At 36.9% G+C, this 20,822-nt stretch overlaps 1 protein-coding gene across 1 annotated transcript; it reads right to left on the reverse strand.

Moving 5' to 3' along the window:
* Window positions 1-4,302: 4,302 nt before the first annotated feature.
* On the reverse strand, window positions 4,303-5,121 carry LOC126681826 (uncharacterized mitochondrial protein AtMg00860-like). Its single transcript, XM_050377382.1, has 2 exons — window positions 4,558-5,121; window positions 4,303-4,443 (listed from the first exon to the last, which is right to left on the reverse strand). Exons 1-2 carry the CDS (start codon window positions 5,119-5,121, stop codon window positions 4,303-4,305), a joined length of 705 nt encoding a protein of 234 aa, XP_050233339.1.
* Window positions 5,122-20,822: the final 15,701 nt, after the last annotated feature.

Raw genomic sequence — 20,822 nt, forward strand, 5'->3', positions numbered from 1 at the left:
GGCGTCGTTCAAATTATCTAAGTATGGTTAGGTTATGTTACGCAAAGTATGTGTGAAACATGAGGGTAGATTAATATTCCGCGTCTTAATTCTCAGTATCGTGTCTTTCTGATTACCTAAGAATGGCTACGTTACATTATGTAAAGTGTGCGTGAAAAATGAGGCTAGTTTAGTCTGCCCGGTCAAAAGTCTTTTTAATTCTTTGTTAATATTACCTAAGCATGGTTAGGTTATTTTATGCAAAGTGTGTATGAAATGTGAGGCTTGATTAGTATGCCCTTAATCAAGTCTCTTTAACGCGTCGTTCCAATAACCTAAGCATGGTTAGGTTAAATTATACAAAGTGTGCATGAAAGTGAGGTTAGATTAGTATGCCTCGTCTCAAGTCTTTTTAACACGTCGTTCAAATTACCTTTGTCAAACCTTGTCTTACTTAGCACAAGATTGACCGTAATTTAAAATATCTTTATCTCCAAATTACAATTGTAAAACGTGGTCTATAAATAATTAACCTAGAATATATGAAAAACCTATATACAACATTTTATTTAAACATTGTATGAAAACTAAATCTTGTTACAAACTTTTATACATATGATTCAATATATATATATATATATATATATATATATATATATATAGGTACAAATAAGTTTATTCTAAACCAAAACATCAAGGCATCTCAAAGTTCGGAGATGTGGCCAACCTCTATGTCTCCAGCCCAAACTCTAAGTCCAACTCCGTCTTTATTCAACTGTACTGTAGATTGCCTTGCTAACTGAAAAGGTTTTAAAACAACAAAAATGAGCTATAGCTCTGTGAATAGACATAACAAGCATAAAACATTTATATACAATAAGTAAGTATATCATATAATAACGTATTCTAAAAAACAGTTCAATGCAACACAAAAATACTTGTAAAGTTCATCACGAAAGCATTTACAAATATAAACGATATCAAAACAATTTCACTTTAAATATGAAATGTAGTTCGTATCGATCATCAATTATAAGATTGATATATTACCCTATAACAACAATATAAACCATAGACCTGTAATCAGGAACACAACACTGATCTACAGTCTAACCAACATATCTATGAACACTTGACGGCTAACCCTTCTCCGTCATTAACACGGCGCAGACCTTCCCCCTTCACTGGCCATCAATCAAGTGCCCTGTGTCAAATGCGCATAGACACTCATAATATCTCACATGTGCATATAACTAACTCAGCACATAACTAGGTGCATATCACAACTTATCACCTCCCAAATATATCGTTATAGAGTAGACATATCACATAAAAGAAATCTCAAGTCATTTCATCAAAGTGCAATACGATTCAATTACAAAAGCATTTCAAATTATCATTCAAAACTTAACCATAATCAAGTCCACATATTGATTAAATCAACATACCATTCACTTATAAACAAAATTGCATAATGTATCATTTAAAACGTTCAAAGAAACATTTTATCGAACACCTTTCATGCATTACCAAAACTACCATATATAAACATTTAAAACACAATAAACCTTAACACTTTGAATATCAAAATAGCAAATTTATTTTAGTAGCAAGGGCTAGTATATCTAGTCACCACACAACAACCAAAACTAGTCCAAAATCACGTCACAAGCTGCCTTACTTTCTACTTGCACCGTCGTTGCCAAAACGGACACCTAAATGAGTAATGTAAATCACAAAAAACAATCACAATCACATATACATACCTATACAGATATCCAATACTCATTTGACCTAAATTCAGATCCTACCAATGGATTTCTATATGGTTTATGCATGATTATGAACATGGCAACAAAATCTGCCTTAGTAGGCAGAACATTAAGTCTCTAATCAAACATGTCCTTTGAATAGTATAGAGATAATTTTAACAAACCCTCTGGTGAACCTTTATCCCTTTGCGTCTAGAATCCAGATCAAAAATAATTTCATCATTTTAATATATGAGCAATGATTGATGCAAGTTTTAGTGAGGTGAGGTCAAATCGCTTTCACAGTTGAAACAACAAAATGTCGTGGACGTTTACACTATTAAAACGACTGAATCAGATTAAACTCAAAGAACAAAAGTTGTAGAAGCCACTCTAAAGTTTCTTTGGAATCAAGAATTACCAAGGATAAAATTTCTGCAACAAAATAGAATAAGGCAACAAAGTGCTATAGTTCATCTCAAAGACACAAATGGATAGGGAAACTTACCAATTAGGTTTTCGACTCTCCCTACAGCCTTAGAACATGGAGATTTTAGGTTTAGGTTTCTGAAATGAATTTAGGAAGTGAATATTTCGAATTTTCTCCCTTTAGTTATGATATATATCAAGTTACAATTTACATAAGGCTATAAGACTTAGTTTTGACACATCAATTCTTTTAAGGAGATAATGGTCATTTGATATTAACATGATAACTATAAGAGAACAAATGAACATTAAGTCCTTCATGTTTTCTTTTAGTCCACCTTTAGTCCCTAATCTTATATTGTTTTCATTCGAATTAGTTTAATTAACTTATCGTCAAACTTTCAGTTCAATTGAGTCCTACTAATTTCCAAACTAATCAATTGACATGCTAAATAAACTCTACCATTTTAATGCATGATAATGAATATTTAATGAATGCATAATCTAACATTAGAGTACGGGTGTGACAATTCTCCCCACCTTAGGAAATTTCCTCCTCGAAATTAAGCTAGAATAGAGGGTATATCTTTCTCATATCTTCCTCTCGTTCCCAAGTTGCTTCCTCACTTCCGTGATGTTTCCACAATACTTTTACTAAAGGAATAACCTTATTTCTTAACTCTTTATCTTCCTTTTCTAAAATAGTAACTGGTTCTTCTTCATATGATAAATCATCCTTTAGCTCTATAGGTTGAACTTGTAAGACGTGACTAGGATCACTCATGTATCTCCGTAGCATTGAAACATGAAAGACATTATGAATCTGCGATAATTCTGGGGGTAAGGCTAATTTGTAAGCCACTAGAAAAATCTTTTAATTACTTCATATGGACCAATGAACCTTGGACTTAGTTTTCCTCGCTTGCCAAATTTACTTGGAGAAATCTTGAGAAACACTTTATCACCCACACTATACTCAATCGGCTTCCTCTTCAAATCAGCATAGCTCTTTTTTCTATCTTGGGACTCCTTCAGGCGATCTCTGATCAATTGTGCTTTTTATGTAGTGATTTGAACAATTTCTAGGCCTATTAACTGTTTTTCCCAACTTCATCACAACACACTGGTGTTCTGCATCTTCTACCGTATAATGCTTCATAAGGAGTCATTCCCAAACTTGAATGATAACTATTGTTGTATGCAAATTCCATGAGTGGAACATATTTATCCCAACTACCTTGAAATTAAATCATGCATGCACGTAACATATCCTCTAAAGTTTGAATAGTTCGTTCTGATTGCCCATCTGTCTGAGGATGAAACGTTGTACTGAATTTCAATTTAGTACCTAAAGCCTGCTGTAAGCTTTGCCAAGATCTAGATATAAATCTCGGATCCCTATCAGACACAATAGAATATGGAACACCATGCGGTATAACTATCTCCCTAGTGTAAATCTCAGCAAGTTTATCAAGAGGATGGTTTACCTTTATAGGAAGAAAATGTGCTGATTTTGTTAGTCTATCAACAATAATCCATATCGCATCATGTCCCTGTTGAGTCCTAGGTAACCCAACAACAAAATCCATAGTCACATGTTCCCATTTCCATTCAGGAATAGAAAGTGGCTGTAGCAAACCTGATGGATGCTGGCGCTCTTCTTTAACTTGATGGCATGTTAAACATCTAGACACAAATTCTGTAATTTCTTTCTTCATCCCCGACCACCAGTAATTTTCTTTCAAAGTACGATACATTTTTGTACTCCCCGGATGCATAGCATAGGCTGAATTGTGTGCTTCCTGCATTATTTCTCTTTTTAATATATCAATATTAGGAACACACAATCTACCCTTCTAATGTAAATTGCCATCATCAGAAATATTGAAGTCATTTTTATTATCCTGCTAGACTTCACCTCTGAATTTCACTAATTTGTCATCCTGATTATGAGCATCCCTAATTCTTTCAATTAAAATAGGATGAATCTTCAAAGTAGCTAATAAAGCTCCATTTTAACTTTCACTTAATTCCACATTAAGTCTTCTCAGTTCCAGTAATAATGGAATCCTTATCGTTTGGATATAAAACAGATTCTTGCTAAGGGCATCAGCTACTACATTAGCGTTTCATGGATGATACTCTATAGTAAGATCATAAATTTCAGAAGTTCTATCCATCTTCGCTGTCTCAAATTCAATTCTTTCTGAATCAATATGTACTTCAAACTTTTATGATCAGTGTGGATAAGACATTTCTCGCCATATAGGTAATGTCTCCATATCTTCAAAGCAAATATCACTACTACAAGTTATAGATCATGTGTAGGATAATTCAATTCATGTGGTCTTAGCTGCCTTAAAGCATAAGCAATTACCTTTCCCTACTGCATCAATACACAACCCAACCCATTCTTGGAAGCATCACTGTATACAACATACCCCAAATGTGCAACTGGAAGTGTCAAAACTGAAGCTGAAGTTAAACAATCTTTCAAAGCATTAAAGCTATTCTGACATTGTTGACTCCACACAAACTTCACATCTTTCCGTAGTAACTTTGTTAATGGTGAGGCAATAATAGAAAAGTCTTTTACAAACCGTCTGTAATAACCAGCTAAACCTAGAAAACTATATACCTCATGTACATTACTCGGAGAATTCCACTTAATAATAGCTTCCACCTTTTTAGGATCAACATAAATTCCCTCTGCTGAAATGACATGGCTAAGAAATACAACTTTCTCTAACCAGAACTCACACTTGCTACACTTGGCGTATAATTGTTTTTCTCCTAAAGTCTGTAAAACAAGTCTCAAGTGCTCTGCATGCTCTTCCTCAGATCTTGAATACACTAAGATATCATCGATGAATACAATCACAAAGCTATCTAAATAAGGCTTGAAAACTCTGTTCATCAAATCCATCAAAGCAGCTGGAGCATTAGTTAACCCGAATGGCATAACAAGGAATTCGTATTGACCATATCGAGTCCTAAATGCAGTCTTAGGAATATCTAAATTCTTAACTTCAATTGATGATAACCAGATCTCAAGTCAATCTTGGAGAATACTCTAGCTCCTTGTAATTGATCAAATAAGTCGTCTATTCGAGGCAATGGATACTTGTTGCGAATTGTAACCTTATTTAGTTGTCTGTAATCAATATACAATCTCATAGTTCTATCTTTCTTTTTTAGAAATAACACTGGAGCTCCCCAAGGTGAAAACCTAGGTCTAATGTAACCTTTATCAATCAATTCTTGCAACTGCACTTTCAGTTCTTTCAACTCAGCTGGAGCCATTCTATACGGAGCTTCAAAAATAGGGTTAGTGCCTGATAGCAAATCAACACTAAATTCAATCTCTCTATCTGGTGGTAAGCCTGGTAGATCATCAGGAAATACATCAGTAAATTCATTCACAACATGAATATTTTCAAGTTTTACCCCTTCCTTTTCTGTATCTATAACATATGCCAAGTATGCTTCACACCCCCTCTTCAACATTCTTCTAGAAGTTAAAGATGATACCATTCCATAGGGTTCTGAACTCTTCTCATCTTTGAATACAACTTCACGATGTTCTGGTAATTGAAAATTCACCCTCTTTCTATAACAGTCAACAACTGTTTTTTATTTGGATAAAACATCCATACCAAGTATAACATCGAACATATGAAGCGCCAAAGGTACTAAATCTACATCAAACTTATGATCCCCAATCTGTATCTCACAATCTTTATAAAGATGTTGACAAACTACTGACTGACCCACGGGCAAATCTACAACTAAAGCATGATTCATCACACTCTTATCTCGAAGTATGCATGATATGAATGACGACACAATGGAAGAATGTGTTGCACCAGGGTCAATTAAAACATAAGCATCCTACCAAAGATAGTTAACCTACCAGAAATAACATCTAGAGAAGCCGCTGCCTCCTGTTGAGTCAAAGCAAACACTCTAGGTTGTACATCAGGTTTATTAGTTTGAGTACCTTGCATAGGCTGTGCTGAGGTTGAGGCTCCGCCTTCCTTATTTGCATTAAAGCCAGAACCTCGACCTGAATCTCTATTAAAGCCTGATGTTCGACCACCTCTATTTGCAGTACCTTGGAAACCTCTGCCACGACCTGAGCTAAACTGTGCCATACTAGGACAATTCCTCCTAATATGTCCCATGCCACCACTCAAAGAAAGCTATAGATCTCTTCTTGCTAGTCACACTACCAACACTAGATGCTGGTTGTCTCGTTGAAAAATTACTATCATGTGACTGAGGTCTCTGTAAACCAGACCTAGACCAGGGTATTCTGTTACCTTTAGATCCTCCCGTATCTGATTTTCTTTGTTGAAATTAGCTAATTCCCTTGTTAAATCCTCCTTGTTTCCCAGTCCAAACTAAAGCTTTTTGTTTACTCTCTTGTTCAAGCTCTTCTTTTAGCTTTTCTTTTTCTATCGCCTTTTCTACCGAACCTCTAAAGTGTGTTCCCTCATACAATGATAGCTCATTCTTCAAAACAGTTTGCAGCCCCTCTTTGAATCTGTAACATTTTTGAGCTTCTTTAGGAAAGATTTCTGAAGCAAACTTGTAAAGTTCTTCAAATCTATCGATGTATTCCCGCATTAGAATTGAACCCTGTTTTAGAGCAATAAACTTATTCTGCCTTTCTGCATTGTATGCTTCAGTTAAATACTACCTGCGGAACTCGGTCTTGAATATCTCCCAGTTCAACTGATCTCCTAATAGTAATCTGATCCTAGCAAACCATGCATATGATGTATCATGTAGAAAGCCATAAACATTACTGACCTTTTGCACATATGTCAGCTCTTAAGTGTTAAATGACTTATTTGAAGCTCTGAGCCATCTATCTCCTTCTTTGGAATCAATGGAGCCATGAAAATCAAATGCTCCACAGTTTTTAGCATGTTCAATGATACCCCCAGGTTTTCTTCTTGTGTCTTGAGCTTTTAGAGTAGCAATGATAGTTTGTGCTAAGATAGCAAGACCTAGCTGTAGGATATGTACAACTGGATGTACATGAGGTACTGGTTGATTAACTACATGAGCCGTAGCCTCAGACTCTAGTTCATGATCAGTACTACCCCTAGACTCTGCCTCATCCTCTATATTCCTACCCTGTTGGCCAACAATCTCACGCTGAGAAACCCTATCTCCATGACCTTGATCTTCCATGGTCCTATAATCAAAATTAAATAAAATAAAATATCAAAAACCAAAAGTGAAGAGTCTACAGGACCATCAAACCGAAGCTTTGATACCAAAATTATCAATCTCGTGCTAAGTAAGGCGAGGTTTGACAACCTAAGCATGGTCGGGTTATATTACACAAAGTGTACGTGAAAAGTGACTCTAGATTAGTATGTCTCGTCTCGAGTCTCTTCAGCGCGTCGTTCGGATTACCCAAGCATGGTTAGGTTATGTTACGCGAAGTGTGCGTGAAACGTTTGGCTAGATTAGTAATTTTCTGTCTCGAGTCTCTTTAACGCGTCGTCGGATTACCTAGGCATGGTTAGGTTATATTACGCAAATTGCGCGTGAAAAATTACTTTAGATTAGTATGTCCCGTCTCGAGTCTCATCAGCGCGTCATTAGGATTACCTGAGCATGGTTAGGTTATATTACGTGAAATGTGCGTGAAACGTGAGGCTAGATTAATATGTTCATTTTCGAGTCTCTTTAAAGTGTCTTTCGAATTACCTAAGAATGGTTAGGTTATATTACACAAAGTGTGCGTGAAAAGTGACGCTAGATTAATATCTTCTGTCTCATGTGTGTTTTACGCATCGTTACGATTATCTAAACATCGTTATCTTACATTATGCAAAGTCTCTTTAACGCATTGTTCGGATTACGCAAGCATGGTTAGTTTATGTTACGCAAAAAATGTGCAAAAAATGCGTGTAGATTAGTATGTATTGTCTCAATTCTCCTAATCGCGTCCTTCCGATTACTTTTGAATGGTTACGATACAATAGGCAAAGTGTGCATGAAAAGTGTCCGGTCTCAAGTCTCTTTAACGTGTCGTCCAGATTACCTAAGTAGGGTTAGGTTATATAATATGCAACATGTGCGCAAAAAATGAGGCTAGATTAGTATGCCACGTCTCAAGTCTCTTTAACGCTTAATTCGGATTACCTAAGCATGGTTAGGCTATGTTACACAAAGTATATGGGAAAAATGAGTATAGATTAATATGCCTTCTCTTAATTCTCCTTATCGCGTCATTCTGATTACCTAAAAATGGTTAGGTTACATTACGTAATGTGTGCATGAAAAGTTAGGCCAGTCTAGTATGTCATTTCTCAAGTCTCTTTAACGCGTCGTTCCCATTGCCTAAGCATGGTAAGGTTACATTACGCGAAGTGTGCGTGAAAAGTGTGGCTAGTTTAATATCCCCGATCTCAAGTCTCTTTAACGCGTCGTTCAGATTATCTAAGCATGTTTAGCTTATGTTACGCAAAGTATTTGGGAAAAATAAGGCTAGATTAGTATATCCTGTTTCAAGTCTCTTTATCGCGTCATTACGATTACCTAAGCATGGCTATGTTACATTACGCAAAGTGTGCGTGAAAAGTGAGGCTAGTTTAGCATACCCTGTATCAAGTCTCTTTAACGCGTCGTTCCGATAACCTAAGCATGGTTAGGTTAAATTGCACAAAGTTTGCATGAAAAGTGAGGTTAGATTAGTATGACTCATGTCAAGTCTCTTTAACGCGTCGTTCGGATTACTTAAGCATGGTTAGGTTATATTACGCAAAATGAACGTGGAAATCGACTCTAGATTAGTATGTATCGTCTCGAGTCTCTTTAGGGCGTCGTTCGGATTACCTAAGTATGGTTAGGTTATATGACGCAAATTGCGCGTGAAAAGAGACACTAGATTAGTATTTCCCATCTCGAGTCTCTTCATTGCGTTGTTAGGATTACCTAAGCATAGTTAGGTTAAATTACACGAAATGTGCATAAAAAATGAGGATAGATTAGTATGTCTCATCTTGAATCTCTTTGACGCGTGATTTAAATTAGCTAAGCATGGTATGGTTATGTTATTCAAAGTATGTGCAAAAAATGACTATAGATTAGTATGCCTCGTCTCAATTCTCTAAGCATTGTTAGCTTATATTATGCAAAGTGTGCATGAAAAGTCAAGCCTAGATTAGTATGCCTAGTCTCAAGTCTCTTTCACGCATCGTTCTTATTATCAAGCATGGTAAGGTTATATTACGTAAAATATGTGCAAAAAATGAGGGTAGATTAATATTCCCCGTCTTTATTCTCATTATTTGTCATTCTAATTACCAAAAAATGGCTAGGTTACATTACGGAAAGTGTACGTGAAAAGTGAGGCTAATTTAGTATGCCCGGTCATAAGTCTCTTCAATGATTAGTTAGGATTACCTAATCTTGATTAGGTTATATTACGCAAAGTGTGCATGAAAAGTGAGGCTAGATTAGCATGCCTCGTCTCAAGTCTTTAACGCGTCGTTCCGATTACCTAAGCAAGGTTATATTACACAAAGTGTGCATGCAAATTGAGGCTAGATTAGTATGCCTCGTCTCAAGTCTCTTTAACTCGTCGTTCTGACTACCAAAGAAAGGTTAGGTTTTATTACGCAAAGTGGGCGTGAAAAATGATGCTAGATTAGTATCTCCCATCTCTGGCGTTTTTAACGCGTCATTCCGATTACCTAAGCATGGTTAGGTTATGCTACGTTAATTATGTGCAAAAAATAAGTTTAGATTACCTAAGAATGGTTAGGTTACATTAAGTAAAGTGTGCGTGAAAAGTGAAGCTAGATTAGTATGTCCAGTCTCAAGTGTCTTTGACGCGTCGCTCAAATTATCTAAGCATGGTTAGGTTATGTTATTCAAAGTGGGCATGAAAAATGAGGCTACATTAGTATGTTCTGTCCCACATCTCTTTAACGTGTCATTTTGACAACCTAAGCATGATTAGTTTAAATTACACAAAGTGTGCATGAAAAGAGAGGCTAGATTAGTCTCGTCTCAAGTCTCTTTAACTGGTTTCTCCAATCACCTAACCATGATTGGATATATTAAGCAAAGTGTTCTTGAAAAGTGATGCTAGATTAGCATATTGCGTCTCAGGCGTTTTTAATGCGTCGTTACGTTTACCTATATATGGTTAGGTTATTTTACGGAAAGTGGGCATGAAAAATGAGAGTAGATTAGTATTACCCTTCTCAAATATCTTTAATGACTTGTTCGGATTACTAAAGCAAGGTTAAGTCGCATTACGCAAATGGTGTGTGAAAAGTGAGGCTAGATTAGTATGTTCATTTTTGAGTCTGTTTAACGTGTTGTTCGAATTACCAAAGCGTGGTTTGGTTATATTACACAAAGTGTGCTTGAATGCTGACGCTAGATTTATATCTCATGTCTCAAGTATCTTTAATGCATTGATACGATTACCTAAGCATGGTTAGGTTATATTACACAAAGTGTGCGTGAAAAGTGAGGCTAGATTAGTACGTCTCAAATCACTTTTACGCGTCGTTCGGATTACTTAAGCATGGTTAGGTTAGGTTACGCAAAATATTTGCAAAAAATGAGTGTGGATTAGTATGCCCCATCTTGATTCTCTTTATCGCGTCATTCCGATTACCTAAGAATGTTAAGTTACATTACCCAAAGTGTGCGTGAAAAGTGAGACTAGATTAGTGTGTCCCGTCTCAAGTCTTTTGAATGTGTCGTCCGGATAACCTAACCATGGTTAGGTTATATAGTGTTCAAAGTGTGCGCAAAAAATGAGTCTAGATTAGTATGCTTCGTCATAAGTCTCTTTAACACGTGGTTTGGATTACCTAAGCATGGTTTTATTATGTTACGCAATGTAGTCCGAAAAATGAGTGAAGATTAGTATGCCCCTTCTTAATTCTCTTCATCATGTCATTTTGTTTACCTAAGAAGTGTTAGGTTACATCACGCAAAGTGTGCGTGAAAAGTTAGGCTAGATTAGTATATCCGTTCTAAAGTCTCTTTAACGCGTCTTTCTGTTTGCCTAAGCATGGTATAGTTATATTGCACAAAGTGTGCATGAAAAGTGAGGCTAGTTTGGTTTTCCCGGTCTCAAGTCTCTCTAACGCGTAGGTCAGATTATTTAAGCATGGTTAGGTTATGTTACACAAAGTATGTGAGAAAAACTAGGGTAGATTAATATTCCCCATCTTATTTGTCATTATCGTGTCATTTTGATTACCTAAGATGGCTAGGTTACATTGCATAAAGTGTGCGTGAAAAGTGACGCTAGTTTAGTATGCCCAGTCACAAGTCTCTTCAATGCTATGTTCAGATTACCTAAGCATGGTTAGGTTGTATAACGCAAAGTGTGCATGAAAAGGGAGGTTAGATTAGTATGCCTCGTCTCAAATCTCTTTAACGCGTCGTTCGGATTACCTAACCATGGTTAGCTTATATTACGCAAAGTGTACGTGAAAAGTGACTCTAGATTAGTATGTCTCGTCTCGAGTCCGTCTGATTACCTAAGCATGGCTAGGTTATATTACGCGAAGTGTGCGTGAAAAGTGCGGCTAAATTAGTATATTCTGTCTCGAGTCTCTTTAACGCGTCATCAGATTGCCTAAGCAAGGGTAGGTTATACTACGCAAATTGTGCGTGAAAAGTGACTCTAGATAAGTATGTCTTGTCTCGAGTCTCTTCAGCACGTTGTTAGGATTACCTAAGAATAGTTAGGTTATATTATGCAAAATGTTCGTGAAAAGTGAGGCTAGATTAGTATTTCCATCTCAAGTTTCTTTAACGCGTCGTTCAGATTACTTAAGCATAATTAGCTGACAATACGCAAGGTGTGCTTGAAAATTTAGGCTAGATTAGTATGTCTCCTCTCGAATATCTTTGACACGTGATTCAAATTACCTAAGCATGGTATGGTTATATTACGCAAAGTATGTGCAAACAATGATTGTAGATTAGTATGCCTTATCTGATGTCTCTTTATGCTTTATCTCAAGTATCTTTATTGCGTCGTTCCGATTATCTAAGAATTTTTATGTTATGTTACGCAAAGTATGTGCGAAAAATGAGGGTAGATTAATATTCCCCATCTTTATTCTCATTATAGTGTCATTCTGATTACCTAAGAATGGCTAGGTTTACGTAAAGTGTACGTGAAAAGTGAGGCTAATTTAGTATGCCCGGTTACAAGTCTCTTCAATGATTCGTTCGGAACACCTAAGCATGGTTAGGTTATATTACACAAAGTGTGCATGAAAAGTGAGGCTATATTAGTATACCCTGTCTGAAGTCTCTTTAACTGTCGTTGCGATAACCTAAGCATGGTTAGGTTAAATTACACAAATTTTGCAGGAAAAGTGAGGGTAGATTAGTATGCCTTGTCTCAAGACTCTTTAACGCGTCGGTTCAATTACCTAAGCAAGGTTAGGTTATATAACGCAAAGTGTGCATGAAAAGTGATGCTAGATTAGTATATTCCGTCTTAAGTATCTTTGATGCATCGTTTAGATTACCTAAGCATGTTTAGGTTACATTACACAAAGTGTGCATGAAAAGTGAGGCTAGGTTTGTATGTCTCGTCTCGAGTCTCTTAATGCTTGGTTCGGATTACCTAATCATGGTTAGGTTATGTAACCCAAAGTATGTGCAAACAATGAGTTTAGACTAGTATGCCCCTCTCAATTATCTTTATGTCGTCATTCTGATTACATAAGAATTGTTATGTTACATTATAAAAAGTTTGCGTGAAATGTGAGGTTAGATTAGTATGCCCGGTCACAAGTCTCTACAATGCGTCGTTCGGATAACCTAAGCAATGTTAGGTTATATTACGCGAAGTGTGCATGAAAAGTGACAGTATATTAGTATACCTCGTGTCAAGTCGTTTCGACTACCAAAGAAAAGTTAAATTCTATTACGCAAAATGGACGTGAAAAGTGATGCTAGATTAGTATCTTCCGTCTCCGGCGTTTTTGACGTGTCATTCCGATTACATATGCATGGCTTGGTTATGTAACGCAAAGTATGTGCAACAACTGTGTGTAATTAGTATGCTCCGTCTCAATTCTCTTTATCGCGTCACTCCTATTACCAAAGAATGGTTAGGTTATATTACGCAAAGTTTCCATGAAAAGTGGGGATAGATTTGTATGTCCAGTCTCAAGTGTCTTTGACGCATGGTTGGGTTATATTACGTAAAGTGTGCATGAAAAGTGAGGCTAGATTAGTATGCCCCATCACACATCTCTTTAACGTGTCATTCCGATAACCTAAGCATTGGTAGACTAAATTACAAAATGTTTTCTTGAAAAGTGAGTGTAGATTAGTATGCTCCATCTCAATTCTTTTTATCGCGTCATTCCGATTACCTAGGAATGGTTAGGTTACATTACGCAAAGTGTGCGTGAAAAGTGAGGCTAAATTAGTATATCCCTTCTCAAGTCTCTTTAACGCGTCGTTCTGTTTGCCTAATCATGGTAAGGTTACATTGCACAAAGTGTGCGTGAAAAGAGCGGCTAGTTTAGTATGCCTGGTCTCAAGTCTCTTTAATGCGTCGTTTAGATTATCTGTGCATGGTTAGGTATGTTACACAAGGTATGTGGGACAAACTAGGGTATATTAATATTCCCCGTCTTAATTCTCATTATCAAGTCATTCTGATTACCTAAGAGTGGCTAGGTTAAATTACGTAAAGTGTGCGTGAAAAGTGAGGCTAGCTTAGTTTGCCCCATCACAAGTCTCTTCAATTATTTGTTCGGATTACCTAGGCATGGTTAGGTTTTATTACGCAAAGTTTGCATGAAAAAGTGAGGCTAGATTAATATGCCCTTTATCAAGTCAATTTAACGCGCCGTTCTGATAACCTAAGCATGGTTAGGTTAAATTACTCTAAGTGTGCATGAAAATTGAGTTTAGATTAATATGCCTCCTCTCAAGTCTCTTTAACGCGTCGTTCGGATTACCTAAGCATGGTTAGGTTATATTATGCAAAGTGTACGTGAAAAGTGACTCTAGATTAGTATGTCTCGTCTCGAGTCTCTTCAGCGCATCGTTCGGTTTATCTAATCATGGTTAGGTAATATTACGCGAAGTGTGCGTGAAATGTTCGGCTAGATTAGTATATCTCATCTCATGGTTAAGTTATTTTACGAAAAGAGTGTATGAAAAATGAGACTAGATTACTATGCCCCGTCTGAAATATCTTTAACGAGTTTGTCAGATTTCTTAAGCATGGCTAAGTTATATTGCACAAATGGTGCATAAAAAGTGAGGCTAGATTAGTATGTTCATTTTCAAATCTCTTTAACGTGTCTTTCAAATTACCTAATCATGGTTCGATTATATTACGCGAAGTGTGCGTGAATAGTCACGCTAGAACAATATCTTCTGTCTAAAGTGTCTTATGCGCATCGTTACGATTACCTAAGCATGGTTACGTTACATTACGAAAAGTGTGCATGAAAAGTGAGGCTAGATTAGTACGTCTCAAGTCTCTTTAACTCTTCGTTCGGGTTCTAAGATTGGTTAGTTTATGTTACAGAAAGTATGTGCAAAAAATGAGTGTAGATTAGTATGTCCCGTCTCAATTCTCTTTATCGTGTCGTTCCGATTACGTAAGAATGGTAAGGTTACATTAGGTAAAGTGTGCCTGAAAAGTGAGGCTAGATTTGTGTGTCCTATCTCAAGTTTCTTGAACGTGTCGTACGGACTACCTAAGCATGGTTAGGTTATATAGTATGCAACGTGTGCACAAATAATGAAGAAAAATTAGTATTCGCCGTCTCAAGTATCTTTAATGCTTAGTTCGGATTACCAAGGCATGGTTAGGCTATATTATGCAAAGTATGTGGGAAAAATGAGTGTAGATTAGTATGCCCCGTCTTAAATCTCTTTATCGCGTCATTCTGATTACCTAAGAACTGTTAGGTTACATTACGTAAAGTGTGCGCTAAAAGTGAGGATAGACTAGTATATCCCTTCCTAAGTCTCTTTAACGCGTCATTCCGATTACCTATGCATGGTAAAGTTACATTACGCAAAGTGTGTGTGAAAAGTGTGGCTAGTTTAGTATGCCAGGTATCAAGTCTTTTTAATGCGTTGTTCGGGTTATCTAAGCATGGTTAGGTTATGTTACATAATGTAAGTGGGAAAAATGAGGCTAGATAGTATATCATGTCTCAAGTCTCTTTAACGCGTTGTTACAATTACCTAAGCAAGGCTAGGCTACATTACGTAAAGTGTGCGTGAAAAGTGAGGCTAGTTCAGTGTGCCCGGTCACAAGTCTCTTCAATTCTTCGTTCTGATTAACTAAGAATTGTTAGGTTATATTACAAAAAGTGTGCATGAAAAGTGAAGCTAGATTAGTATGCCTTGTATCAAGTCTCATTAGCGCGTCGTTCCGATAATCAAAGCATGGTTAGATTAAATTACACAAAGTGTGCATGAAAAGTGAGGCTAGATTAGCAGGCCTCGTCTCAAGTCACTTTAACGCATCGTTAGAATTACCTTATCACGGTTAGGTTATATTATACAAAGTGTACGTGAAAAGTGACTCTAGATTAGTATGTCCGTCTCGAGTCTCTTCAGCGCGTCGTTCGGATTACCTAAGCATGGTTAAGTTATATTACGCAAAATGTGTGTGAAAAGTGAGGCTAGATTTTTATGTTCTGTCTCGAGTCTCTTTAACGCATCATTTGGATTACCTAAGAATGGTTAGGTTATATTACGCAAAGTACACGTGAAAAGTGACTCTAGACTAGTATGTCCCGTCTCGAGCCTCTTCAGTGCATCGTTCGTATTACCTAAGCCAGGTTAGGTTATACTACGCGAAATGTGCGTGAAAAGTATGGCTAGATTTGTGTATCGCTTTTCAAGTCTCTTTATCGTGTCGTTACAATTTCCTAAGCATGGTTAGGTTACATTACGAAAGTGTGCGTGAAAAGTGAGGCTAGATTAGTATATCATGTCTCAAGTCTCTCAGCGCATCGTTCGGATTACCTAAGCATGGTTAGGCTATATTACACGAGGTGTGCGTGAAACGTTAGGCTAGATTAGTATATTCCGTCTCAAGTCTCTTTAACGCGTCTTTTCGATTAGCTAAGCATGGTTAGGATGCATTATGCAAAGTGTGCATGAAAGGTGAGGTTAGATTAGTATGTCTCGTCTCGAATCTCTTTTAAGCGTGATTCAGATTTCCTAAGCATGGTTAGGTTATGTTACGCAAAGTATGTGCAAACCATTATTGTAGATTAGTATGCCCCGTCTCAATTCTCTTTATCGCGCCATTTCGATTACTTAAGAATGGTTAGGTTACACTACGTAAAGTATGCCTCAAGTGAGGCTTGGTTAGTATGCCCGGTCACAAGTGACTTCAATGCGTTATTCGGATTACTTAAGCATGATTAGGTTATACTACACAAAGTATGCATGAAAAGTCAATGCTAGATTAGTATGCCCGGTCTCAAGTCTCTTTAACGTGTCGGTCATATTATCTAAGCATGGTTAGGTTATGTTACACAAAGTATATGGGAAAAATAAGGGTAGATTAATATTCCTCGTCGTAATTCTCATTATAATGTCATTCTGATTATATAAAATGGTTAGGTTACATTATGTAAATTGTCTGTGAAAAGTTAGTCTTGTTTAGTATGCTCGGTCACTAGTCTCTTCTCGTTCAGATTACCTAAGCATGATTAGGTTATATTACGCAAAGTGTGCATGAAAAGTGAGGGTAGATTAGTATTCCATGTGTCAAGTCTCTTAAACAAAATGTTCTGATTTCCTATGTAATGTTACGTTATATTATGCAAAGTTTGCGTGAAAAGTGATGCTAGATTAGTATATCCTGTCTCAAGTATCTTTAACGCGTCGTGTAGATTACTTAACAAAAGTTAAGTTATATTGCGCAACGGGTGCGTGAAAAGTGAGGCTAGATTAATATGTTTTGTCTTGAGTCTCTTTAACGCATCGTTTGGATTACCTAAGAATAGTTAGGTTACATTACACAAAGTGTGCATGAAAAGTGACTCTAGATTAGCATGTTGCGTCTCGAGTCTCTTCAGTGCGTCCTGCGTATTACCTATGCATGGTTAGGTTATATTACGCGAAGTATGTGTGAAAAGTGAGGGTAGATTAGTATATCTTGTCTCAAGTCTCTTTAACACGTCTTTACAATTACCTAAGCATGGTTAGGTTACATTACGCAAAGTGTACGTGAAAAGTGAGGCCAGATTAGTATATCTCATCTCGAATCTCTTTGACGCGTGATTCAGATTACCTTAGCATTGTTAGGTTATGTTACGCAGAGTATTTGCAAACCGTGATTGTAGATTAGTATGCCCTGTCTCAATTCTCTTTATCGCGTCATTCCAATTACCTAAGATTGGTTAGGTTACATTACGCAAATTGTGCGTAATGTGAGGCTAGATTAGTATGCCCGGTCACAAGTCTTTTCATTGCGTCATTTGGATTACATAAGCATGGTTAGATTATATTACCTATAGTATGCATGAAAAATCAAGGCTATATAAGTATGCCCGATCTCAAGTCTTTTTAACGCGTCGTTCCGATTATCTAAGCATGATTAGGTTATGTTACGTAAAGTATGTTGGAAAAATGAGGGTAGATTAATATTTCTCTGTCATATTTCTTATTATCGTGCCATTCTGATTACCGAAAATTGCTACGTTACATTACGTGAAGTGTGCGTGTAATGTGAAGCTAGTTTAGTATGCCCGTTCACAAGTCTCTTCTTTTTCGGATTACCTAACATTGATTAGGTTATACTACGCAAAGTTGGCATCAAAATGAGTCTATATTAGTATGCCCTGTCTCAAGTCTCTTTGACACGTAAATCCGGTAACCTAAGCATGGTTAGGTTAAATTACACGAAGTGTGCGTGAAGTGAGGCTAGATTACTATGCCCGGCCCCAAGTCTCTTCAATGCGTCATTCAGATTACCTAAGCATGGTTAGATTATATTACATAAAGTATGCATGAAAAGTCAAGGCTATATTAATATGCACGGTCTCAGGTCTCTTTAACGCGTCATTCCGATTATCTAATCATTGTTAGGTTATGTTACACAAATGATTTGGGAAAAATGAGGGTAGATTAATATTCCCCGTCTTAATTATCAATATCGTGTCATTTTAATTATCTAATATGTCTAGGTTACATTAAGTAAAGTGTGCATGAAAACCGAGGCTAGTTTAGTATGCCTGGTCACAAGTCTCTTCTTAAAGTGTGTATGAAAAGTGAGACTAGATTAGTATTCCTCGCCTCAGGTCTCCTTAATGCGTCGTTGCAATTACCTAAGCAATGTTACGCCATATTAGGCAAAGTGTGCTTGAAAAGTGATACTAGATTAGTATATCCCGCCTTAAGTATCTTTAACACGTCATTTAGATTAATTTAGCAAAGTTAATTACATTACGTAAAGGGTGCGTGAAAAGTGAGGCTACATTAGTATGTTCCGTCTCGAGTCTCTTTAGCACGTCGTTCGGATTGCCTAAGCATGGTTAGGTTATACTACACAAAGTGCGCGTGAAAGTGACTCTAGATTTGCAGGTCCCGTCTCGAGTCTCTTAAGCGCGTCGTTCAGAATACATAAGCATGGTTAGGTTAATATTACGCGAAGTGTGCATGAAAAGTGAGGGTAGATTAGTATATCCTGTCTCAAGTCTCTATAACACGTTGTTACAATTACCTAAGCATGGTTAGGTTACATAACGCAATCTGTGCAAGAAAAGTTAAGCTAGATTAGCATGTCTAGTCTCAAATCACTTTGATGCGTGATTCAGATTACCTAAGCATGGTTAGGTTATGTTACGCAAAGTATGTGCAAACAATTATTGTAGATTAGTATGCCCCGTCTCAATTCTTTTTATTGCGTCATTCCGATTACCTTAGAATGGTTAGGTTACATTGCGGAAAGTGTGCGTGAAGTGAGGCTAGATTAGTATGCCCGGTCTCAAGTCTTTTTAATACGTCATTCGGATTACCTAAGCATGTTTAGATTGTATTACACAAAGTATGCATGAAAAGTCAAGGCTATATTAGTATGTCCGGTCTCAAGTCTCGTTAAAGCGTCGTTCCGATTATCTAAGCATGGTTAGGTTATGTTACGCAAAGTATGTGGGAAAAATGAGGGTAGATTAATATAAACTGTCTTAGTTCTCATTATCAGGTCATTCTGATTACCTAAAATGGCTAGGTTACATTACGTAAAGCGTGCGTGAAAAGTGAGGCTTGTTTAGTATGCCTGGTCACAAGAGTCTTTTCGTTCGGATTACCTAAGCATGATTAGGTTATATTACGCAAAGTGTGCATGAAAAGTGAGGCTAGATTAGTATGTTCTGTCTCAAGTCTATTTGACGTGTCGTTGCGATAACCTAAGCATGGTTAGGTTAAATTACTCAAATTGTGCATGAAAAGTGAGGCTAGATTAGTATGCCTCGTCTCAAGCCTCCTTAACGCGTCGTTCAGGTTACCTAAGCAATGTTATTTTAAATTATGCAAATTGTGCGTGAAAAGTGATGCTAGATTAGTATATCCTGTTTCAAGTAACATTAACGCGTCGTTTAGATTACATAAGTAAAGTAAAGTTATATTACTTAAAGGGTGCGTGAAAAATGAGGATAGATTAGTATGTTCCATCTCAAGTCTCTTAAATGCATCGTTCGGATTACCTAAGCATGGTTATGTTATATTAGGCAAAGTGCACGTGAAAAGGGACTCTAGATTAGCATGTCCCATCTCGAGTCGCTTCAGCGCGTCGTTCTGATTACCTTAACATGGTTAGGTTTTATTACGCGAAGTGTGCGTGAAAAGTGAGGCTATAATATCCTATCTCAAGTCTCTTGAACGCGACGTTAGGATTACCTAAGCATGATTAGGTTACATTACGCAAAGTGTGCGTAAAAAGTGAGGCTATATGAGTATGTCTCGTCTTGAATCTCTTTGATGCTCCTTTCGATTATCTAAGAATGGTTAGGTTAAATTACAGAAAGTGTGAGTGAAGTGAGGCTGGATTAGTATGCCTGGTCACAAGTCTCTTCAATGCGTCATTCAGATTACCTAAGCATGGTTAGATTATATTACGCAAAGTATGCATGAAAAGTCAGCACTATATTAGTATGCACGGTCTCAAGTCTCTTTAATGCTTCGTTTCGATTATCTAAGCATGGTTAGGTTAGGTTATGTTACGCAAATTATGTGGGAAAAATGAGGGTAAATTAATATTCCCCTCCTTGATTCTCATAATCATGTCATTCTGGTTACCTAAGAATGGCTATGTTACAATACGTAATGTGTGTGTGGAAAGTGAGGCTAGATTAGTATGCCTGGTCACACGTCTCTTCAATGCATCATTCTGATTAACTAAGCATGGTTAGATTATATTATGCAAAGTATGCATGAAAATTCAAGGCTAGATTAGTATGCCTTGTCTCAAGTCTCTTTAACGCGTCGTTCCGATTATCTAAGCATGGTTAGGTTATGTTATGCAAAGTATGTGGGAGAAATAAGGGGAGATTAATATTCCCCGCCTTAATTCTCATTATTTTGTCATTCTGATTACCTGAGAATGGTTAGGTTATTTTATGCAATGTGTGCGTGAGAAGTGAGGCTAGATTATTA

This window comes from Mercurialis annua, linkage group LG5 (genome assembly GCF_937616625.2).
Source record: "Mercurialis annua linkage group LG5, ddMerAnnu1.2, whole genome shotgun sequence".
Classification (NCBI taxonomy): domain Eukaryota; kingdom Viridiplantae; phylum Streptophyta; class Magnoliopsida; order Malpighiales; family Euphorbiaceae; genus Mercurialis; species Mercurialis annua.